The 25,403-nt window shown below is 41.3% G+C and overlaps 1 protein-coding gene across 3 annotated transcripts in view; it reads left to right on the top strand.

Annotated features, from left to right (window-relative positions):
* Window positions 1-10,050: 10,050 nt before the first annotated feature.
* The window catches only part of IGF2BP3 (insulin like growth factor 2 mRNA binding protein 3), a 144,548-nt gene continuing 129,195 nt past the window's right edge, over window positions 10,051-25,403 (top strand). For 2 of the 3 annotated variants that reach the window (XM_059885708.1, XM_059885707.1), the window contains exons 1-2: window positions 10,051-10,608; window positions 11,820-11,880. In XM_059885708.1, coding sequence (XP_059741691.1) covers window positions 10,434-10,608; window positions 11,820-11,880 — 236 coding nt within the window. In that variant the 5' untranslated portion in view covers window positions 10,051-10,433. The remainder of the gene's footprint in view (window positions 10,609-11,819; window positions 11,881-25,403) is intronic. The other variant, NM_001192288.4, reaches the window with a different exon arrangement.

Genomic DNA, 25,403 nt, shown 5'->3' with positions numbered 1-25,403 from the left:
AGAGTTTATATATCCAAAGACCAAATTTTAACTACCAAAATTACATTTTAGAGATATCCTAACTTACTATCTGCTATAGTGAATCTAGATATCTTCCGGTTCACACAGCCTTTTCCTGCTAAAATGCTTCAAACATTTTGACTTCCCTTTACACCACAGAGTCTGCTTTTTTGAGGTTACATTCATTTAGCCTGGGCTTTTGAAAACAATAATTTGCATATTTATATTGGTATATTCATAGTGGAATTTAAAATCCAGTATATAACCTCATTTTACATTGCATAATCACTTTGGTAATGCCACTCAGCAGCAATTTGCTTAAATTATATTGTTTTCAAAATCCATTTCTGTTTAAATGTCCAACTTTCAATTAGTTGCATATACATAAATCAAATTCTCTAATATCTGTAAGTTACCTGCAAGGTTATTTAAAAAAAAAAAATCAGCAAAACCTGTTCCATGGGCTTGTAGATGCCATTACATCTCCTGGTTTTTAATAGGTTATATTTTGAGTTTTCAGGGAAAAATTAGATGGAAAAGACCATATTTTAATCCACAGATTATAGATTTTAACAAAATAGTAGTATTCAGCTTAACTTTCATGTTTTCAAATTTATTGCAAGGAAATATGAAAAAAATTTTTTTAAAGTAATTGATTTTTATATCACATAAAGTTACATTAAATAAAACCACAAACTTTTGAAGAGATTCTACTCATGATTAGTAATAACTGCAAACCAACAATACACTCAAATTTTAACTGTTACAGACTTTAAATAATAAAAACTATAAGCTTGATCACTGGGTTTGTTTGTGGGAAGATACTTTAATTTTTAGCTTAATCAAGACATGCTGATTTTGATCTTTTTCTTGCTTATATATTTTCTCTGCACTTTGGCTGTAATATATTTATTTCCATTAACTGTCACATCTGAGAGTAAATTCAGCTTATTACTGTATTAGCAGAACATTGATAGAGATAAGGAAAGAAAATAAATACATCACTTATGACAACAAAAGACACTATTTTATTTAAAAAGCAGTGGTCATTCTTCATCTGTCAAAAGCTCAAAGTGTTAAAAATATTTGGTTACCCTACTGTAACATGAGTTTCCCCCTACTTTGTAAAGAAATAATTTAGGGATATTTAATAATCAAGGAAAGAGAAACTTTTCTGAGAATAGTAATAGGAAGGGGCTATCATTGATTGAAACAACATACTTTATTTATAGCCACTAAAAACTTTATTGGTGGTCGGCCCTGAAGATTAAACATTATAGTTTAATCTGTTTCCCTATTCCTCAATAAATAGACAAAATGCAGTAAATAATAAAGTAAAAATTCACTTAAAATCTGAATTTCCTCTCTATAGGTTTCAAAACACATTGTTGTTTTCACAGTAACAGCACATCATACCTTTGGCTTTTTTCTAAAATTAGGGATATTTTCTCAAATAATGCTATTACCTCGGATTAAAATGAACCCTCCATATATGGATCATATGCACAGAGGAAGTGGTAGAATAATCTGACAGAAAGGATCTGTGATAATATTATTTCAGTAAATTGAACATCTATCATTTAAAAAATATGTGATATTATTCTATAAGTTTAAACATTCATTACACGTATGTTTTAATAATGTTATTTGATATTTTTAAACTAGGTATAATAGTTTTTAAAAAATAGGTAATAAGGCAAAGAAAAACAGAAAATTCCAAACATACTTGTATTACTTAAATTCTAATGTTGATGTACTAATGACATCCTAATTCCAGTTCAGTCTGTATTATTACTCTTCTCTTCCCACTGTTAAAAGCATCATACTTAAGTATTCTGATGGTTAAAGACAAAACTTAGTAAAACAGTGCTTACCTTGCTTCTTTTAACCTGCAACTTGAGAACTGAACACAAGTTCTATCTTGCTTTACTCCACAAATCTCTACAAAAAACTTCTCAGCAGGAATATGTACATATGTTCTCCTGTCCAACTGCACACACTGACTGCATTCCATACCTTCCATACCCGACAAAACTGCCCTCAACTGGAAGATTTGTTGATATTGAGGGGAAAGAGTAATGTCACCTTTTAACCCTGTTGTCTAATTGGATTTAAACACTTTCTCAACTTTTTTTGTTGTTATTAATTTTTAAAACAAAATTCAATTTAATCTGCAAAGTCATGATATCAGCTGTGGATTAAGATAAAATTGGAATATATCTCTACGGTTGCCAGAGATGAGCATCTATAGTACACTACACCAAAATTTTAGATAATTTTTATGTGGCTTTTTATGCGTGGCTATTCATTTAAGTCAAAACCAAAAAATGGCATTTGAATCTTGGTAGGAAAGAAATGCAAAAGCAAATGAATTACCATAAGGCATATGGTACCAGAATCAAGGAGCAAAATTCTGGGCAATTTTCAACAAACGAAAGCAAAAGATGGTGATATCATTCAGTATTTACTTGTCTCAGAACAAAATGTTAGTTAACAGTATAACAGAAATCATACTTTTTTTATATAACAAAATTGATTTTTTGTTGTTTTTTATGACCTTTGTTAGTGTCCTTTTTATGAATTAAATTTTTGATAGCTGGATTAGAATTAGAATGGGTTAGAATTAAAAAGAGGAACCATTCAGTTATGGTAGCTTAATGGAAAATATTTAATAGTAATATGTTTCTTGTATCAAATTATACACATTTTTATGTCTTAACAATATTTTACAGAATAAGATTTAGTTATATTTAAATTTTTCTCCAAGTCTTGGAAAAATACTTTTAGATTACAATAAGATAGGAATAGTTTACAAAGAAAAATAACTTAAAAAATAGAAAAATTACTTCAATGACTGGCACAAACCAAACCAAAATTAAATAAGGGGTAATTATTTCAAACAGTTTCAATTATTGATATTAAATTTAAACCTCAGTTAAAGCAAAATCTTGCCTTTGAGAAGGCATAGAACTATTAGTTTAAAAAATAATTGATCAGTAAATACGTCATTTGAGAAAAGCAACAAAGAATACTACCAACTTTTGTATGTTTAAACAACCTACTACAAAAAAGAACTAAATGTTTCAACAAAAGTGTGTTAGGCATGAACTTTAAGACAAATCTTTATAGTGACAATTTTGATAAAACCCTTAGACTAGGTATTGTTTTTTGTCCCCCCACCCCTGCTGTATCTTATGTTCTCAGATTCTGATGAATTTTAGCTGAGATGTTTTGAAATAATAATAAAATCTTCACCTAGCCTGCTGCTTCCATCTTTAAAGCTGGAATCATCCTGCTAGAAAAGCTCAGGATCAAAATGTAAAGTGAACTCAAGAAAGAATGAATTTTAAAGACTCAAAGTGTAAATGATAATGGTCTGACATCATTCCTGCAAGTAAGGAACTTATAAATATACTCTGCCTTATTAAATCTTAAAATTAACTTTTGATTTATAGACAGCATGAGGGCTTCATCAATTTATCTCTAAAGCTGATTTGTATATACATGTCATGAAATCTGCTGTTTCATTAAGGGAACTATAATCCCTTTTTATTTTTCTTCTTCTTTGAATGGGATTCTGGAAAATAATGTCAGGAAAACAAAGGGTCCCAATGTGAAAATGGTAACCTAAGATGTGTCTTTTAAATGTGTTAGAAAATGCTGAGAACTAGTTATAACCTCAGCATGTGCTTTGCTTTTGGATTATTTTAGTGGGGAGAGGAGGCTCTTTATTGTTCTCTCCAGTGGGATTTCATGCTTGGATTACTGTCCCATTTTACTCCATTAGTCAATACATTTTCTCTCTACTACCATCTTACACCCTTAGCAGGAAAACCTGCAGGATAAATGAGTTGCAACCAAGAAACAAGTTTAAATATCCAAGTCTTCTCAGCCTCCCTATACCCCTCCCCCAACAAACAAAAGCCTATCTTCTTTGTTTCCTATGGCTGGTCTGCAAAAGCTTATATACACATCAATTGCCAAAGAGTCTTTTCACTAAAAGTTTCATCCCCTTATCCCCTAGAGTAGTAATAATAAATGAATATTTTTTTTTAAGTTTCACTCACGTGAAGCAGTAAAACAAGAATATAATTGCAATAAAAGGAATCATATTTATCTACTGCTTTAACAATTATGTTTTAAGTTACCAGATGGATGAAAATTCCAATTCCTGACTTAATAATTGAAAATTTAAAAAAAGAAATAGAGTTCTCTAACCAGAAAAAAGTTTTCTTAAATAAAATATTGGTTATATAAATCTTTGAATTCGAGAAAACATTTGAAAATAGCTCGGGTTTTAGAGTTTTGGTTCGTCCAGATTATTTTGGAACTTTTTTTAACAACTGAAATTTACTGTATCATTTTCAAAATATAAAAATTACACAATATATAAATCAAAATCTAGGGTCATTTTACAAATAATTGTATCTTCATATTTTAAATTTCTTAGCTGTTTAAGATTTATATAAATTATTAGCTCTGTAATCTTCAGTATTTACACTCTAATTTAGTCTCTAAACTTTAATTTCAAGTCAAAGTAAGCCATTTGTAAGTTACTCTGCTTTCTGAGAAATAATTTTACACGAAAACTTCAAAAGTATTAACCACGTTAGTGAAATGTTGTTGAATCATACAAAATGTAAACAAAATGCATTTTAAAAGTTTTTCTTTACTAATAAGTCAGTTTTAAAAATTTGTTTTCAAGAGCTGCTCTTTAAAATATAAATTGCCATGTACAATTTTATTTATATTCCTTCAATTAGATAGTTTTAAGAGACTAAAAGGGAAAAAAAAATACAGAACTAAGTAGTTTTTCCAAATGAACTTTAGAGGATGATGTAACTTGACTACTAGCTAAGAGTTAACAATATAGAAAAAAAATCTGAACCCTCTGATTTCAGCCAATTCTCTCAAAGTTTTAAAATATTTACTAGGTTATTTTCGTTTTACTAGTTTTAAACCAAATCAAGTATTTTGTCAAGACTTACAAAGAACCACAAAATTATCTGTAAACAAATTATTGTTATATTTCTGATACATTTCCTTTTCTTTAAATAAGCAGAGAATTGAAAAGCCTGTTATGGAATTAGATATACCAAACAAATTCATACTTCCCTCTTCTGTAATGATCAGAATTCTGATTTTCAATTTGTTTTCGAGACCAATAGCAACTTATATATAAATTACAAATGTATCGAACACACCACTATCTAGAACACATCACTATTGCTGGTAGCTTTTTCGTTTAATCTAATTAAATACGATCATTCGTTTGTTCTGTGCTTTTCCAAGATAAATTCATATTTATTTTTTCTCACCGTCTCCACCAAACGTCAGTAAAATTAGAACATTTCAGCTACAGAAATCTCTAATCCTTCAAGGTCGGTCTCAGCTCTTTAGTCTTAGGGAAGCTTTAACGAAAACGTGGTCTCCGTAGAGTTGATTTTACCAGGAATTTTTCGTTTGCTTTTTTTGGAGGGGATTGTTTGGTTTTGTGTGAAACAACGCTGTGGACCACAAAGGGGGTTAGGAAATGAGGGGGCGGAATACGTAGATTTCTCTAGAAGCCCCGGAAAAATCAAGCACCTGGAAACGTATTGTTAATTTAACTAAAAAAGACATATAAATTCTAAAACGTCGGTGGAGTCGAGCAGGGAAACGATGTGGCTTCAGTGGCGGAGCAAGGAGCAAACCTACGACCTCCGGACGCTGGACGTTGGGGGAAGGGAAGGGCCTCAGCGGGCACCACGCGGTCACCCCAGGGGCGGAATTCACATGCACAACTATTTTTCATTCTTCCTCAGTTATCTCCCTCTTTTCTCCTTGGGGGTTAGGACTGGACTCACAGTTAAAGGGCAGGAAAAATCAGAGTACTAAGAGGGGAAGCCAATCTCACCCCTCAACAAGAACAAAACCAATAAGAGGGAGCAAAGGGTTATTTTCGCGCCACAAAAGATGGAAATCCAAGGGCGGCTCGGGGGCCAATGAATGGAAACCAGCAAACTGCTTCGGCGGCGGCAGCCGACGGTGATAGGCTCCCTCCATCCACCAATCGGGTGAGAGAAGCCCCCTACCCCCTCCGCAGCCAGGGGCGGCGTCTCTCTCCAAGCCGGCTGCTCTAACTCGGGCTCGGCGAGTCGGCCCCTAGGAGCGCGAAACTCCTCCCCGGAGCCGCGTTTGCGCGCCTAGCGCTCCCCTCTCACTGCCCCGCCCCGCCCCGGCCAGAGGCAGAGGGTTCAGCGACTGCTCCTTGCGATTTTTCTCCGTGGGTACCAAACATCCCCCAGCTCCGATGAGCCCCTCGCACACACTAAACAGGCCGGAAGTGCGGCAGGGTCGCCAAACACGCTGCCAGGTTCGCCCCGGCGGGCAAGGGAAGTGCTCAGGTCGGGTAGTGCGGCGAGGGGGACACAGGCTCCCCTGCCTGGGCCCCCACGTCTAACGCGTTCACGCGGCTTCGCGCGCGGGGACCGAATCCGAGACGCAGCCAGAAGGCGCCTGTCCCACAGCGGGGCTAGGGCGGACGGGTGGTCTAGGGCCTCCGAGGCGAGCAGCGGCCGACGAAGGATCTTCCCGAGTGTGAGCTGCAAGGATCCCGCCCAGTTTCTCCCGGCAGAACCGCAGGGGGAAAGGAAACATCTCTCAGGGCACCATCTTTTATTTTAAATAAAAATCACTGAAGGCATATTCCGAAGAGAGCGAAGAGCCAGGCTGCCGCTAATTATTATGCATCTGGTTTTAACAGATCAGAGTCCAGGAGAGCTGTTCGAAGGAGCAAGAGTATGTTAAAAAATACCTTCTATGAGGCCCAGGCGACGCGGCATTACGTGCCCACCCGCCTTAAGGACTTCGGCTCTGGGCTGGTCTCAGAGGAAGCCGGGAATTAGGGTTAGCAACAAGAATGCCCTCTCCCCCTCCTCTATCTGCTAAGCCGTCGCTCATAACCTGTAGGTACAGCAGTGGTAACCGACCTTCTAAAGACGGCTTTTCTCCTTTAATATTACACTGACCCATAAGAAACATTTTTATTGCCTTCAGGTCAGGAGATCAGGAGGAGGTGCAGCTGTCCAAAGGGTAAATAGGCTGCAGTTGGAAAGCCTCAACCGTATCAGAGCACATACAATGGGTGGGAGTCCTTCGTGGACTCAACATTTACTAGGAGCTGCTGCTGCTTCAGAAAGAACTTGGTGTAGCCTATACACACGGTTAATTTCTTGTGACACTCATTAAGACTGGAAGTTAGATTAACCTTATAATCATTCTTGAAAATCCACCGAAGGTATTTTTACACTTGAAATGTCAGTAAAAAAATACAATTACCCATGGTCTTTTTACTCAGCCATTGATTATATTACTGATTCCTCAAATGCATGGACGAGTCGAAGTGGAGTGGGCTATATTTAACTCCCTTTTTGATGGCTGAACTTACGTAACTCGTGTATGTTTTTAAGGTCCTAGACGGAGTATCCAGTTTGTTATAATAATACACACATTAAGTTCACAAGAGCCCCAGGAACATATTTCATCAAAACTGCACACACTTGTTTTAAATCCCAGCTGTTAGATTTGTTTGATACTGAAAGACAGGCATGGACTACTATTTATGGAAAATAAACACTTTATCCCATGCTTTAGAAGTAGATATTTTCTTAGGTCTCAGTTTTAGTAAAAGCAAATACAGTCAACAATCCAGAGGGCACCATTCAATTGATTTTTGAAAGCATGCTGAACATATAAAATTGTTTTTATGAAAAATTACTAAAACTTAAATGATCAACAGACTAGTTTATAAAATTTAAAGAAAAGCAAATATTACTAAGTGAATGAAAAGTATATTTCTATAGCTTTTGATCACATGCAACAGGTAAATAAAACTTATAATTTAATATTTACATTTTGAATATGACAAAGAATACATGTGCTTTTTTCTTTCTTGGAATGAAGGTTCTCTTTTCAAAAATATGAAAAGGAAAAATAAGTAAGCTTTTTTAAAAAGTTATAATCATAAATTTAAAATTTCACCACCTAAATGTTCTTTGAAGATACTGCTCATAATACAGTTGTAAACACTGAGGAACATGTTTACACCCTCCATATCATAAAGTAAAAACATTTCACTAAATTAAACATGAATGAAAATATTTGTGAAAGTGAGTTTACGTTTAAAAAGTTGGATTAGCTTGGCAGGAAAGAAAAACCTGTTAGAAAGAACAGTTGCATTTAAAATGGATGATCTGACACCTTCCGGTTTCTTAACACAAAACTGTAAGTTCTTTTTAAAATAAAAAATGTAAATGCTCTTTATATCATACAACCATTCCCACATATTGAAAAAATAATTTTCCATTCATCTTTCAGTTGGAAAACATACATCTTTAAATGCATGGGTTTGACCAAAAGAAATGAACTTTATCAATTATCATAATTACTGATGATATAGTGTAAACAGTATTTTCTCTACTACACATTTTTCTAATAATAAGAGTATTAAGTGATTATAAAGACTGCTTAAATTTCCATCCTATTAATATATATAATTGCAATCATTTAAAAAAAATAAGCATTCTTTTCCATAGAATACCTGTTAAAAATATACCACAAGAATCCTGGTGCAAATGAAGCCTTTGAGTGGAGGACAAAATAAACGACTCTTGGCGATTTCGAAAAGAAACCCAGCACTCATTTCCGTGTTCCTTGTCTCCAGTCCTCATTTCGTTGGCCCTGTAAGGCTCCATCGGGCCCAGACCCTCCCCCACCGCCCACCATTGTACTCGTTACATACAAGGGAAATTATGAACGGTTATAATGGCCAAATGCAGGCAGAAAAGCAGCAGAAAGAGACTCAAGCAATTTTTCAAGTGCAAGTTACCACTTAGGGGTAACGCACAGCGGTGTTCCTGTTTTAAGTGTCCCAAGTTCTCCAACTAAAATTCTTTAAATAAAAGTACCAGCCTACCCCACTCCTCCTCTTCCTCCTCCTCTGGAAACTACAGGAAGAAATGGTTTCCGTTTAAATACCGACTTTTCCCACTTTGACTTTTCTGCTCCGGCCTCCGAGGCCCGGGACGCCCCCATCCCAACGCCAGAAACCTCGGCCCCTGCGCTCCCCTCCCCCACCGGTGGCCAAGCCCGCCCCCGGCCTCATTGATCCCGGAGCCTTTTCTGAATCGCGCAACCAATAGCAAACGCGAAGCCCAAAGCCACCGCGAGCGCAGGCGGAGGCGGAGGAGGTGTCACCCAGACACCCGCCCAGGACGCCGCGGGCTCCCATCCCCCCACCGGCCTGGCTCGGGGCCGCCCCACTTTGCCGGTGCCCGCGCCAGCAAAGGGTGCATAGGGTGGGGCGCGTCGGCCCGCCTCTCCGGCTCCCTCACACCCCCCCCACCCCCTCGCTGCGTTTCCGTCCCCGCCAACCCCTGGAAAGGTGCTCGCGGTTTGCCGAGGTTACACTTCTGTCATCGAAGCCACAAGGCGAGTTCGGAATTGTGACTCTTTGGCTTTGTTTGATTGCCTATTTTTAAAAATCGAGTCTTTAAAACTCGGGTAAATAGAGCTGAGGGATTGCCTAGTTAGCACCCCCACTCCAATCACATTAAAAAAAAAAATCAATATTCCTCCCGCCCCCTTTACCCTCCTGGAGGATCCGCCCCGACCAGATAACCCTTTCTAAACTCTGTGATGACCATCAGCTCCCCTAGCCGCGCTTCCCTCCGCGACCCCGGCTGCGGCTTCTTTAGCATTTTCCGCCCCTCTTTCTCCGCCCCTGCGCAGGGTCCTTCGCTCAATCTCGTTACCCCTCCCCCTCTTCCTCCTCTTGCTAGCTCTTTTTTTTTTTTTTCCTGCGAAACCCACTGAAATTGAGGCGCTGGGATTCCTCACGTGAGACGTTGATTTGTAGTTTGAACACGTGGCTCATTCAAAAAGCCGGACACTCGGAGCGGATTTTTTCCGCCTCCTGCGCCTTCCTCCCCTCCACCCCTTCTCCCCTCCCTCCTGCCAGTCACCCTTCTGGGTTTTTTTTTTATGGGGAGGCGGCGCTTGCCCTCTCGTAGTGTGATATTTTCACAGTCCGTCGGTCGATGCCAGAGGGTTTGGGGAGGAAAAGACAAAAAGTAGTTTCCCCCCTCCTTCCTCTCCTCCTTTTTCTCGCTAATCCCGCCTCCTCCTCCGAGTTAGGAAGACTCTTGGATGCGTTTGGGTTGTCGCTAGGGTTTTTCTTTTTTCTTTTAATACCTAGAAAAGGAAAAAACAGGAACCTTCGGATCTGATTTTTTTCGCTTCTCGTTCCTGTCCTTGGTTCTTACTGTGTTTGTGTATTTTAACGGCGAGAAGAGGAGGGGAACTCGCCGGATCCATCCATCGCTGTGGGTGGTTTTAATTTTTCGTTTTTCTCCTAATTTTTTTTTTCTTAAAAGCAACAACCACTCTTCACAATGAACAAACTGTATATCGGAAACCTCAGCGAGAACGCCGTCCCCTCGGACCTAGAAAGCGTCTTCAAGGACGCCAAGATCCCGGTGTCGGGACCCTTCCTGGTGAAGACGGGCTACGCGTTCGTGGACTGTCCGGACGACAGCTGGGCCCTCAAGGCCATCGAGGCGCTTTCAGGTGGGCCCCGGGCCGGGCCTGCCGGGGTCGGGCCCGCGGCAGCCCACACCGTACTGTCCGCACCGGGCCCCGGCCTGGGCGGGTGCGGGTGCGCCTGTGGAGAGCAGCCGAGGCCCGGGCGCCCGCACGCGCGGGTCGGGGCCCTTCCCCAAGTCGGGGCGCCTACCCGGCCCCGCGGCTCCCCTCCCCCGCCCGGATCTGCGGGCGAAGGGCGAGCGCGCTGTCCAGAAAACCCCGGCTCGGGCTTGGAGGGGAGCGGGGGCACCGTGCGGCGCCGGGGACCGGGGTTGGGGTGCTGGAGCGGGGAGGGGGGAAGCTCGCCCCGCGCGCCGCCCGGGCCCAGGCGCGTGCTCCAGGCTCCGGCACGCCGGGCCTTGGGGGCCGGGAACGAACGCCCGATTCTCGTTCCTTTCTTACCCTCTGTGTGTGTGTGAGTGTGTATGGGGCGGGGGGGTTCTGGCGGTGGACTCGCTGCCTCCTCTCTCGCCCCCAGAGCTGGGCCGAGGGAGAACTCCAAAGTGGCCTGGACCTCGCTGCCTAGCGAGGCCGCGGGGCTGGTGCCGCGCACGGGCGGCCCCGCGCTCCCCTCGACCCTGGGGGGAGGCGGGCGAGGGCAACCCCCGGGTTCTGGGCTCCATCTTCCCGGGTCTGACGAGCTACAGGGGAGGTGGGCGCGGGCGACCAGGGGTCGCCTGGGAGCCCGTCCCCATGCGAGGCCGGGTTTCGGGCCGCGGCCTCCGGGCTGGTCGGGCGCGCGCGGGGGAAGGATGCGCTCGGGTCCCGCTCAGAGCCGCGTGCCTTTCGGGGTGGCGGACGCCGTCCCTCGCGCGTGGTTCCTCTGGTGCCCAGCTGCGCCTCTGGACGTTCGCTCTCTCGGCGCCTGCCCGGCGGTCCTTAAGCCTTTCCCGCCACTCTCTGCCTGTTCCCGGCGGGCCTGGGCCGAAACCCCCGGGAGAAGGGCCTAGGCGCCCCCAGCTGAGGAAAGCCCACGCAGCCCTTTGCCCCGAGTTTGTCTGCTAGGGTCTCGGGGGACGTGGGCGGGGAAGGCCGAGGGGGGCGGGGAGAGTGTTACCGACCTCTGCCCATTGATTTCTCTTTTCCCACCCGCGCGGGGACGCTTTCTGTCTCGGCCTCGAGCCGCTCGGGGTCTGAGAAGGCCCAGAGAGCCGCTCAACTCGGCCAACTGTCCTGCACCTCTTGTGTGTCCGCAGGTAAAGTGGAACTGCACGGAAAACTCATAGAAGTTGAGCACTCGGTCCCCAAAAGGCAGAGGTGAGCTTGCTTAGCATGTCCTCATTGATTCCCTTCTCGGCCATTGGGAGGAGAGAACACAGCTGAAAACAACTTTTCCACTTATTGGGGTTGCTGTGTGGCTTGGCGTTTCTCGTTTTCTTTTGCATTTATGTTTCTGGCAGGTGTGTGTGTGTGCACACTGCTCTGTAGGAATAGACAGCTCGTCTGTGGCCCTGCCACCGGATTGTTTATACTGGTATTTAAAGTCGCTTAAGGAAGCTCTTTCGGTTAAATGTTCTCCGGCAGAGAACAGGTCAGGTTGGTGCAACAGGAAATCAAGAGTCTCCGAGGGCAGTTTCTGGGCATCCGTGGGAATTGGGAAGCAGTGGGTGACCGCCCCCCCCCTCCCCCCTTAAACCATAGGAGAGGCGAAAGCAGCAGCGGCCGCGCGCGGGTGTGGCGTGCCTTTCCCTTCTCTGTCCCACGGTGGCGGGCAAGAGTCTTGGGGGGCCGTCCGCGCATCTGAGGGGAGAGGAATTTGCCTTTACCCTGGGAGCTCCCCGTGAGGGAACGCCTGGGTTTCTCCTGCCCCAAAGCGCCTTTCAGTTCCTGCAGAGTAAGACGGTTTTCTGCAAACCCGCCTTTGTCTCCCGGCCTCCCCCCTACCCTGCTCCTCAATTTTAAAAATATTTGGCTTGTAGATAAACCACGAAGAGATAGAGAAGGTTGAAGATTTTTGCTTCCTCAACAAGGCGGGGGCGGGGGGGGGGCGGGGGTTGCACTTTTTGGAAAGCATGTGTAGTGTGTCAGTTTACAAAGCGTTTGGAGACTTTTAATCCCTGGACTATTTTGGAGAAATGGCTCCTTTCTCCCGAGCAGGCCAGATCCCGGCTCTCTAACTCCGGTTGGAAAGGCCCTGCTTCCTCCCAGTGGGTACCGGGGTTGGCCTGTGCCTTGCTGGCTTCTGTCCAGTGGGGTTAGGGTTTCTGCCTTCCCCCATCCCCCACTCCCAACCCTTGACCCAGCGGAAAACTGGAAGTTAATTTCAACTAGAGCAGCCGGAGGGGGAGCAGCATCTGGTTAGGTATTGGTGCGAGTGTGTATGCTGGAGGGCTGAAAGGGTTTGATATGCATTTCCCTGGTGCTTGACTTGGAGAATTGGCTACCCAATAGGTCAATCTTAAGCCTGTTTGTAGATGGAGTTTTCTTCCAGGTAAATAATTTCCACCAACTGTGTTTTTGTTCACGAGCTTGTGGGATTCTTGTGGGTTTATCTTCATGTACTATACTTAATTTTCATTAGGATTAGTTGGGAAGTGATTTAGTTCTAGCTGGGAATTTTGGTAGTGGTCAAATTATTTTATATAGCAGAATGGAATTTTGAAAGCATCTAAAACAATACAGTGTGTAGTGAAAACTCTAAATTGATCTCAGTTTAATATCAGTTGAAAAATTAAAAGAGATAGTCTGAATTGTTTCCTTACTGGAAAAAAATGTAAGCATATTCTGTGAATTCTAATTGGTTTTTGTTTAGCCGCTGTGTCTTATTAATTTTCTTCAACTGTTGAATAAGAAATAGGCAAATAGTTGTGTTGAAGAACTGACATTTTAACATTCAGGAGTTGCTAAATTTAAACTTTAAATGTATTGACCTGCCTGTGAATGCAATTAGTTTGTCTTATTCTCCTGATTTTTCTTCTCTAACCTTGTGTGAGTTTGTTCCTCATGTGTAGGGAATTAAAAACATTGGTAATAGACTGCTTTTATTCTTAAAGGCTTTTGCCCAACCTAAAAACATACTTAGCAGCCTCTTTGTCATAAAGTAACAAGTAACTATTGAAGAAAGCACATAAAGTAAAATGTTTCTAGTGGCAGCAAGTATTAAACTGGAGAAGCTTCCACTGATGAACTTGGTAGATTAAATTTTATAGCTGATTTTCATTAGTCATTGAAATGTTCAGGATTTTGAACCATACAGCGTTACTAGCAAAGTAAATAGGAGTGAGTACATTAGAGACAACTTTTTTTTTTTTTTTTACTGATTTATTAAGAGAGCTGTCAAGGAAGCCCTTTGCTTGTATTGAAGTGGTTAAAACCAATAATGGAGCTTGATTTTTCTGCCCAGGGAGATTTGCTGGAAACCTCTATTACAATTTGGATTTAACTGAACCTTGAAACGGTTTTGCAGTTTTCCTTATCTGGACTGTTCTACTGTCTGAATAGGCTTTGGGAGAGAGCAGAGAAGGCACCTTGGTGATCCACATATCCAGCACCTAGAGGGTGGTCAGGTGGTATTGATGAGAGTGACTTGAATACTGAAGCCCAGTCCTTGCTGGTGAGCCTGCTGGACTTCTGGGTGGAGTTCTTTGTGCTTAGCAGTCATTGCATTCCATCCCATCATGTGGGCATCTGAGGCAGGCACACCCACATGTGCAACAGTGACCTTTATACCTGCTGTGCAAGGCATGTTGGGAGCCCTAGGCTGAAGAATGCTTATGGCAGCACTCTGAGATGGATGAATGGGCTTGTACCAGCTAAATAGGGGAGCAGGCCAATGGGTGAGGTGATGTGATGTGACGCGTGGTAGGCTGGCCAAAATTCTGCCGGGGAGCAGAGGTGGGCGGACCCTTGCTGGAAGGGGCCTTGCAGAGTTTGGTTCAGACCAAGCTTAGTTCCTGATTACTGAAGTCTGAAGGGAATGTGGAAGGAATGTTGCTCTTCTGGATTCAGATACCCCTCAGTTGGGGGAGATTATAGCAGTGCTTCAGTTTGAGATCCTCTGCGTTCAGAATGAAGAGAACATTGCATAGAGTACCTGTGATAGTATTGCACTTTTTGTTCCAAATGTGACAGATACAACACAGGACGACTTGGCTTCACTCTGGAGGTATAAACTTTAAAAAAATTTCCTTCCCTACCCCTGGGGGAAAAGTTGGGTGTGAAAATTGTCGTGGCTTCGGAAGGCCATAGCTGACTTTGGGTTGGAAGAGTCACTGGTGTCTTGTGGGACCTTGTATGTGCCCCTATATATTTATGTAAATAGCACTGATTTCCTTTTGTTATGTTGTGGGCTGTTGGGCATGGGAGAGGGAACAAGAAAGTCGCTGACACTGGGGAACTTAGAGGATGGTGGTTTGTTTCCACTACTTTTAAATTACGAAAATTGTCACATTTTCCAACTTTTTCTAGCTTAAACTTCCTCATGCTTTAGCTGTTAACCTTGATTAGAATTGTATGTAGCCAAAAACATATTTGAATAAAAAATAAAAAATAGTGGGATATTATAGTTAATATTTTTCCAGGAAGGATCTTTTAAAATAAACGGTGGTGCCTAAGCTCAAGTATCTTTGTTTTTTGCTTCCTTGCAATAATTTTTAAAGAAAGGAAATTAAATGGATAACTTATTTCAATATTAGAATCTTGTGTTTAGCATATAAATGGGATAGAGCATGTATAAAAGTTACTGGGGTTTTAAATATATCTTACTTTAAATGGCTACGTAAAAGCTAGTGCTGCATTTTATATAAAAGTGGTTAAGTATAGATGAGGATGGTACCAGGAGTAGCCATATGCCAGTTAACCAGGGCATAAGACCCTGGTGTCTCAGGACATTAAAAGCTGTTTTTAATGGTAAATATTTTAACAGGATATGCCCCAAGGTGTTTTAACAGGAATGCTCCTGGGTTATCAGTGGTGGTCCAGGTGAATCTTGTGCATTAGGGAAATTTCTCACACATTCATAGACGTAAGGTTCTGAATGTTAGGAAACTTTTGTGGCTGGTAAAGGTTATCTTTGCAATGCAGGGTTTAAGATCGGTAATGCATGACTGCTTAAGTGGTTGTAGCCAATGAGATTTTTCTTGATTTCATGTTGTTTTCTCAGTACAGTTTGAGAAAGTTAGGAAGATTTCTTGCTTTTCTTTCTCACTTTATTAGATTTTTTAAAAAAATTTTGATAAGTAGCTTCTGTGTGTCTGTCCGTGATAACAAGGAAGACGTTATGAAAACATGACATGTGCCTGGAGCCAGTGGGAACTGAGAATCTTGGCTTCTGTTTCTGGCTTCCTTTTGATTTGTGGGATGACTTACATTCTCTGTTCATGCCAAATGCCATTATAATAAACTAACAAGGGGCATGCTTTGTTCAGAGTTTTGAGTTCTGCTTGAAATGAGTGAGTTACCAGCTAAGATTTAAAGGTGTATTTTGGAATTACAGAGAGATGGGCTTTCCCCTGTAAGGGGCTTGCATTTCTTTTCTGTAGTATGGCAGCTTAGTTGCTTTTGCACCTGTACCTCATTTGGGCAGTCAGCATGAGGGACACAATCTTCATCATACTTTGAAAGGCTTTTGTGAGTCACACCACTGCAGTTCATGTGTTGTTGTAGGTCTGGGATTCCATATTAAAGTGAAGCTGTTGAGCCACCTTGATGTATATTTTGAAGCAGCTCCATTTTAACATTCTTTAACAGCATTCGGACAGCAACTATTCCAGCAGTAATTTTGATAAGTGTGAATTATCCGTTCAGGAACACTGGTAGTTAGTTGGTTTGGTCTGGGAGGAAAGAGAATCTACTATTTTTAGTGGAGGTTCCTTTATCAGCTGTTGATTCTGATTCAGGCTTGTAGAGTCATAAGACAGGAGGGTGGCAGTGTGGGAGCAATGACCAAGGGATAGAATTGGCATTTTTAGTTAGGATGTCTGCCCCATAAATCTGATGTTTACTAGTGGGCTTTGACTGTGGAGTTTTGTTTGGAAGCTGGTTGCAAACATAGTTTTCAGCACTATATTAAAACTGTGTATTTTATCATGGTCCAAAATTGCTGTTTGGTAAGTGTTCGGTATTGGTAAATACACACAGTTAAAATACCAATATAGTATGTGAATTTTGTTGCCCTGAAGGGGAATCTATAGTACATAAATTATGTGTTTTAGAGAATTATGCCGAGACTATTTAACTTGCTTAAGAAATAGTTTGAAATTAGAGACGTATTATTTGAGGAATCTAGTGTAAGTCTAAGAAACTGCTTGCCCCAGTTCAGGAGACACGAGAGATGTGAGTTAGATCCCTGGGTCAGGAAGATCCCCTGGAGAAGAGTAAGTTGCTGTTGTCTTGAGCCACCAGTTTTCAGGGTATTTTATTGTGCTTCTCTGTGATCATATGGGTCTGCTAGGTGGTTAGTTCTGTTCCACTTGGTATCATTTTGGGTCATTTACTAAGCTGGGCTAAAAGGTCCAAGAAGACTCCACTCACATGTCTGGCCTCTTGGTACTTGTCCAGGTCATCTTTCACCATATGGTATCTTGTTACTCAATAGTGGCCCCTGGCTGGTTACCCCTAGTGAAAGCAGAAACTCCTGGGCCTTTTGAAGGCTAGGTGCAGAATTGGTACTTTATTGCTTTTAATTTCATTCTGTTGATTAAGGCAGGCCATGAGGCCAGCACAGGTTCCAGGGGAATGTGGAAAGAAGTTAATGGTAGAGTCGCATGCATGTTCAGAGAGGAGGAATTGGTGGTTGCAATCTGTGTAGTTCTTCTACAAGTTGAAGGATCCACAAGCATCCCACGTACATTTTGGCTTGAAAATGCTTAGAGCATAAAATATCTGAAAATTGTATTTAGCTCTAGGAATGGGGAGCCAATTGACTTGTAATGTCTTAGCAAGAGAGGATCGTGTTAGCTCAGAGGTGATGAATAGTGGTCAGTCTCGGCTTATTTCTAGGGAACAGCTAGTAGGATTTACTGACGGGTTAAATGAGGGGTGTTTGAAGAGAGAAGGATGACAAGGTTTTTTGGCCAGAACAGTTGGGTGGAAGGGGGGTGCCATTTACCCAAATAGAGGGTATTGTGTGACAAATAGGTTCTTGGGTGGAAATTAGGAGCTTTACTTTTTGGCATATTATGTTTCTAATTCTTATTAGAAATTTGAAATGATGAAGTTGAGTAGATATTAATAGTTGGATATATTGGTCTGGAGCCCAAGAGAAGGTGGGAAGTACTGGTGAAAAATTAGAGGCTTTGTTAGCTTATGATATTGAAGTCACGGAATTGGACAAGGTCATCAAAGAAATAAGTGTGGAACTCTTGAAAAGAGGGGCTAGCAGAGAAGAGTGAAGGAGGCCAGTGATTAGTGGAAGTCAAGCACAGTAAACTGTTCCTGAGAGAGAAGTGAGGAAAGCCTGTGGAGGAGAGCTTAATCCACTGTGTAGACTATCTCTGAGCGAGTGTGCTTTAGATGGATGAGTAAGTGACTGAGGGCGGTGTTAAGTCTCAGCCTTCTGGCTGTGCTGTGAATAAATGTAGAGTGATTTATGAATTTTGGAGCAACCTGAAATACAGCCTCTCTTCCAGAATTCATGTATTAGGCTCTTTTTTCATTTTTTTTTAATGTTCTGGAAACATCTAGAAGCATATTCTGTTTATAAGTTGCTAGAGATGGAAGAGGCTCGTACATTTAGTAGATCCTCTTCTTGCTCAGTGGACAAGACGTTGAAGACAGTTGACCTACCCTCTGGCATCTGTTTTGACACTTTGGGTGACTGAGCTCGCCTTCTCAAAGACAACCCCTTCTGCTTTTTATTAGTACATATTTGGTTCCAAAACAGTGCAGACAAAGTCCAGTGCTTCATGTGCTTGTCTAAATACTTGATTAAAGACAATGTTGGAAACTAATGGTCACAATATGAATATTATGGGCTAGGTTTAAAATATTTCACTTTGTCATTTTAGTATACTAGAATAAGTAAAACATTCCATGTATTTTATTCATAACAATGAAGTTGTAAGAAATGTAAGAAACCCTTGAAGTACCCTAAATTCCCTCATTTTTGCGTATTAAAAAATCTGGTCCTTGGTAAAGTAGCCGCCTCCTCAAATTATGAATTCCGTCTTTGGCCACAGAAGTCCCCAAAACAAGGTGATGTGTTAGAGTAGTTGGTTTTGAGACAGGTGGCTTGGTGTGAATAACTCTTCTGAAGACTTTCTTTGTCTATGCAAGTCCTTTGATTATAGAATACTGCTTTCAGAATGTGTTAAACGCCTACTGTTTTAAGAGAGGAAAACTAATAAAAATGAAATAGCACAATAGGGTCCCCCCACCCCCAGTGCTATTTGCCATAAGTCCTGGGAGAAGAAGTGACTTGCCCAGGACACTGATTAGTGGAACCCATTTCCAAACTGTGACTCTACCCTGTCTTCATTCCTCCCGTTTAAAGTTGTCAAATCCTCAAAAGTAGCTTACACAGCAGCCTGATCATGTTTGTAGTGGCAAGTCAGAGCAGACACTGTTTCTTGGTGTCTCTGAAGAAAAAAGAAATCTTGTTTGGCTTCTTCGAAGGGTTGATTTTTTTGTCTTGGAAAAGGACAGATACAGCTAGTCTGGATCCGGGCTTACTACAGAGTAAAAATATCCGGACATCCTGTTTTAAGATAGAAAATGAGACTACTTTTTCCGTGAAACTTTTTTTTTTTTTTAAAGCAGCTTCATGTTAGTATAAATGAACGGCATGGAAGTTGGAGGGGGCCTAAGGAGATAAGAGAGTGGAACAGAGGGCGTGAAGAGGTCGGTGCTGTGGCTTTGTCCCAGGCAGGTGGTCGTGGCTCACAGCACGTGTTCCAGATGACAAGGATGTAGAGGTGTCCTGGGTGGAGTGCATGGCGCCTGGTTGTCCCAGTTTGTCACCAAGTTTAGAAGGATCCTGCCTTGGGGGAAACGTCTCTTAAACTTAGAATATTAAAGATTAAGAAAGAGTAGGAGGGAGAAGTCATGCTGAAACCTCTTGATGTAGAGTCTTGATGCCTGCCTCATATCCTCTTGTTGAATAGAAGAGTGTAGCCAGAAGAATGTTACATCTGAGTTTGAATCCCATCTCTGCTTTTTGAATTCACGATGTTAAATGTCTAAGGATGAGGAAATCAAATCTGGGAGGTTAGTGTGGAAAAGAAGCCTTATAGAGCCCTGGGGAGGTGTATAAAGCATCACCCAGTAATCACTCCCATATCAGCTGTTGTGTTTCCCCTTGATGTTGAAATGTGAAGGCTGGATGTATATTATTTGGTGGTAATAACAGAAATAAAAAAATTTTTCCTTCTGTTCTGGGATGAGTGCTCATAAAAGTAGAAATCTTTGGGTGGTGTCTTTTGTGTTTTTATGTTCATTGAGCGTGAATTACTTTTTTTAAAAAGGTATAACCTAGGAATAATAGAGTATATAAATATTAAATAAATATCTTGATAAATTCTTACAAATGTGTACACTTCAATTAATTTGAAAGTATGAATTATGAAAATGTGAAAATACTTTTTCTTTAATCTTCCCCATTCCCATGCATTTCCCAGGTCTTACATTTGGTAACTTAGTATATTATTTTTCAGAAATTCTCCTATGCATGTATCCACAAAACACTTTTTAGTAATCCAATTATACTGGTTTTTTTTTTGCTTTTACTAAGTAATGTATCCTTAAGAAACTTCAGTGTAGGTACAAATAGTTAACTCTCCTTAAACTAGCAGTTGCATCATTTTGCATAGGAGTGCAACAAATTAAATGTTCTTTTCATAGTGATTTCAGTTGACCATGAGTGTATGTATGTCATAGGACTCTTGGATATTCTTTTTACTTGAATATATTTTTTTTTTACTTGAATATTTTTATAAGGTAAATTCTTAGACTGGAAATTGCTGTCAAAAGACATGCACATTTAAATTTGGAAGTACTCTACTGAAAACACTAAATTTGTCATGTAGAGTAACGCATATATATGGAATCTAGAAAAATGGAATAGAGATAAAGATGTACAGAATGGACTTGTGGACACGGGGACAGAGAGTGGAACAAATTGAGAGAGAAGCATTGACGTCTATATGTTATGAAGTAAAATAGTGGGAAGTTGCTGTATAACACAGGGTGCTCAGCTGGGTGCTTTTTGATGACCTAGATGGTCCGGATGAGGGGGCGTACGGGAGGGGACATATGTTTATGACTGATTCACGGTACTGTACAGCAGAAACCACCACAACATTGTAAAGCAATTATCCTCCAGTTAAAAAATTCAAAACACTACATTTACTGATTGATACGGTTAGTCATAATTTGACAACCAAGGAGCTGTTCGAAATGAGTTGGGTAGAGAGACTATTGGTTAGAGCTCAAGCATGGAGGGCTGTGTCATTTTAGGAACAGCCTTATTCTTTCTACATGGATGTTGTGCTGACTCTGACAAGTCTAGGTCCTGATTCATTTGTGTCCCTTGCATGTAAAAATTAAGTCAGAGCTATAAAGATTAAATTCTGAGAACTGGAACTTCCCTTGCGGTCCAGTGGTTAAGACTCCATGCTTAGGATGCAGGGGGCGTGGATTCAGTCCCTGGTCAAGGAACTAAGATCCCACATGCTGACTGGCATGCTTCCTCCGCCCGTCCCCCGTGCCCTGAAGCCCCAAATCTGCTAACTTAGAGTTTGATTACCTGGGGTTTATGTTCTTTTAGCAACTTTAATTTTGGATCTTACCCCAGAAACTTAACAATATCTTTTTGCAGTCGGAGCTTTACTAAGTAATATTTTGAGGAGAAATTTGATTGAAAATTAGTTTTCAAAACAAAGTTTTACTCCTCTTACCACTTGAGCTAGCCAGGTGAGTACTGGAGAGCTTATTTAAAAGAACCTATGACAATGTTAAAACTGTTGGAGCTGTGACTGAGTTTTTTCTGGTGATCCCCAAATGCTGATTTTTTTTAAAAAAGTCAGCTGTTCTTGCAAAAATGGAGAAGCTCTTGCTTTTCTTTGGAGAGATAAGTGAGGTTGAACATTTTAATTTCTCTATTTTGTGGTCTGTAGTTTACCTATTGCTGCAGTTTTTTGAGTTTCAGAAATGGATTCATTCCTTATGGCTTAATAAAAATTCTTAATTTAACTAGCATAGATGGAGCACCTGTGCTGGTAGACAGCTCCATGCTAGATTTCAGGGGCTAGAAAGAAGAACACATTTCTTTTTCTGAAGAAAAGTATATGGAGTATAGTGACTTGCACTTTGTTCTGCTTCAATTCCTCAGTGATATTTTTGTCTTAACACTAACAGTGGCTTACTGTGCCAATGATCCCAGAGGTGGATTAATATCTCTACAGGTAGAGAAGTTTGTAAATACACCATAGGGTATGTATGGGATACCCCAGAAACATAGGAGGGTCGTTGACCTTAGCTGAGTGCTGGTACAGCCAGCCAGAGAGAGGTTCAGAGAGCAAGACACGTGAAGGCAATTGAAGCTGTGTGCGGTGGGGATGGCAGAGCAGAAGGGAAACAGAAGCCAAGGCATGGAGGTGCGAAATACCCTGGTGTGTGTGGGGGCATGGCAAGCTGTTTGGAATTAGAGAGACCCGAGTGTGAGGCAGGATGTTGGTGAAGGCTGAGCCCAGAGGGGCAGCGAGAGCAGCCGGTGTGCTTCAGGAGTTCTGATTCTTTGTCTGTTTAACTTAGGGGCTCACTCACTTCAGTTTATGTCGGTTAACAGATGGTTATTTGGGATCATCTCATGCAAGACTTGATGCTTGGGGTTAATTTTGGGATCTGCTCACCAGAGATTATGTTCAACTGCTTTTACTTTATAAGTGCTTCCTGGAAACAGCTGTTCCCCAAATCATTCCATGGGCGTGGAACTGTTCCCAGCCCTCCAACTGGGATTTGGGTAAATCGTGAGAGGGCTAAGAACGCTATAGTAAGGCTGACTGAGCCTTAGCTGCTTTTTTTTTAAGGTTGAGTGAAGAACCTGCCTCAATGCAGGAAATGTGGATTTGATCCCCAGGTCAGGAAGATTCCCCTCGAAGAGGGCGTGGCAACCCACTCTGGTATTTTTGCCTGGAGAGTCCCATGGACAGAGGAGCCTGGCGGGCTCCAATCCATGGGGTCACAAAGAGTCAGATATGACTGAAGAGACTTAGCACATGATAGTCATAGTTTTAATCAATGATGATTAAAGCACCTAGTATTTGATTTTTATTATGACATCTCAAATGATGTAATGAACCTTTGGAGAAAAATGAGACCCTTCAATGTGCATGTGCTATTAACTGAGCAGAATTAGAGGCAGCAGTGCACACTGTTGGGAGGATCAGTGATCTCTTGCTTGGAATCAGACAAACATCAGTTAGAATCCTTGCTCAGCTCTGTGTTCCCTGGCAAACTGATGCTACTCTGGACTTCTCAGTTTATCTGTTCAGTCCAGTCACTCACTTGTGTCCAGTTTTTGGCGACCCCATGGACTGCAGCACGCCAGGCTTCCTTGTCTATCACCATCTCCCCGAGCTTGCTCAAATTTATGTCCATCAAGTTGGTGATGCCATCCAACCATCTCATCCTCTGTCGTCCACTTCTCCTCCTGCCTTTTTATCTGTAAATAGGGGCAATAAGCTTACTGTACAAGTTTATCTGTAAATAGCAATAAACCTTATTGCACAAGGTTGTTGGGAATTAAATCATAATGTTTGGGAAGGACTTCATGGAGTATCTGACACAAGTAGTATTGTTTCATATTAGTAAGCTTGTGTATTTATAAGTGGTGATTGAAAATAAGAGATGAGTGTATCTATTTCTGTATAATCCCATACTTTCCTACCGATATATGGAAATGTTTGACACTTCTTTGTAGAGTATGAGTAATGCATTGTGGATGTTAAGAGTTTGTACTTTAGGTCTAGATGTATATGTCTTGGAATCCCTAAGATGTTTTAGTTAGGAAATTATCTTAAGAGAGATCCTATTTTTTAAAAAGGCCAGGAGATAAACTCCTGTTAATTTGAAAAAGGTAGGCAACATATGACAAAAATGTATACAGGATAAGCAGCAGTTCAGAAAGGGATACCTGAAAGGCTCATCTACTTAGGAAAAGATATCCTCTCTTGCTCATCATTAGGGAAGTGCCAGTTGTAATGCCATTTTCCCCCATCAAGTTAGGAAAAATGAACAAGATTAATAATAACTGGTATTGGCAAGCGTGTGTAGATATGGGCATTCATACAGCAAAGACTTCTTGGCATGCTATTTGGGAGTATCTGTTAGAACTGAAATGTGACTATCCTTCAGGTATTGTGGGATACAACCTAGTCTTCATAGTTGTGTGGTCTGTAAATATAGTTGTAATGAACAGTATTGTAAAGGAGCTCAAATCGCTAGGCAGGACTTGGGAAGAAGGTCTTTGGGTAGAAGTCCAAAGTATGTGCAGATAGACTTTCAGGTTTTATTATTTTACTTATTACATTTTAATAGGTATTATCAGATAATCTGAAACTTCCACTATTGTCTACTTTCCAAGCAGAGAAGATTCTTAGCCTTAATTTGGCTGTCTGGGATGTTTTGCATTTACTCATTTTCGAGCTTTAGGTTTTTGAAAAGGAGGACGAGAACCAAGAACTGCTTTTCTTTCTTCAAAGCACTTTGAAGTAATGTTAAACAGTTTTTAACTGCTGCTGCTGCTAAGTCGCTTCAGTCATGTCCGACTCTGTGTGACCCCCGTCCCTGAGATTCTCCAGGCAAGAACACTGGAGTAGGTTGCCATTTCCTTCTCCAGTGCATGAAAGTGAAAAGTGAAAGTGAAGTCGCTCAGTCCTGTGTGACTCTTAGCGACCCCATGGACTGCAGCCTACCAGGCTCCTCCATCCATGGGATTTTCCAGGCAAGAGTACTGGAGTGGGGTGCCATTTAACTGTTAGGTCTTTGTTAAAAAGACATTTTTTTCCCTCCCCAGTATTGTTTAATAGAAAACTGGAAATGTCTACTCAAAGAAAATGTACCATACTCTAACAAATTATACTGTGGTATATTTCTTAGCATTTATGAAGAGTGATATAAATTTAAATATGCTGACATGTGAACAAATTGAAAAGCATGTATGGTATAGCTCTTAAAAGATAGATGTTTGGCAGTGGAGGGGTGGAACTTTCATAGGCACATTTGCATGAAAACACATAAAAAGGGCTAGAAGCTTACCCACCAAAAAGATTGGTTATCTTTGCAAATAAGAAGTGACTGAGGAGGAGAGAGGCTCATCTTTGGCTTTATTCTTCATTCTAATGGTCCTCAGACTTTTTGGTTTTGATTCTTTGATACTTAAAAACAGGCTCCTCAAAGAGCTTTTATTTTTTTTCTTGAAACATACTGTGTAGAGGGCTTCCCCAGGTGGCTCAGCAATAAAGAATCTGCCTGCAATGCGGGAGATGCCTGTTCCATCCCTGGGTGGGAAGATCCACTGCAGAAGGAATTGGCAACCCACTCCAGTATTCTTGCCTGGGAAATCCCATGGACAGAGGAGCCTGGTGGGTTACAGTTCTTAGAGTCTCAAATGGACTGAGCATGCACACACTGTATTAGAAATCAACTGAATACTGTTTTATATTACTTTAAATGAATAATGCATAGTGTGTATATTGTAACATATGTTAGTATAATAAACATAACAATAGATTTTTGTAACAAACTCATCCAAAGCCAAAATAAAAATTAGAAAAGTGGAATTGCTTTAAACATTTGCAGATTTCTTTAATGTTTACCCTAATAGACAGCTGGACACTCATAAC

This window comes from Bos taurus, chromosome 4 (assembly GCF_002263795.3).
Source record: "Bos taurus isolate L1 Dominette 01449 registration number 42190680 breed Hereford chromosome 4, ARS-UCD2.0, whole genome shotgun sequence".
Taxonomy (NCBI): domain Eukaryota; kingdom Metazoa; phylum Chordata; class Mammalia; order Artiodactyla; family Bovidae; genus Bos; species Bos taurus.
Note: the sequence above shows the minus strand (reverse complement) of the source record. Positions and strands in the feature narration are given on the sequence as shown.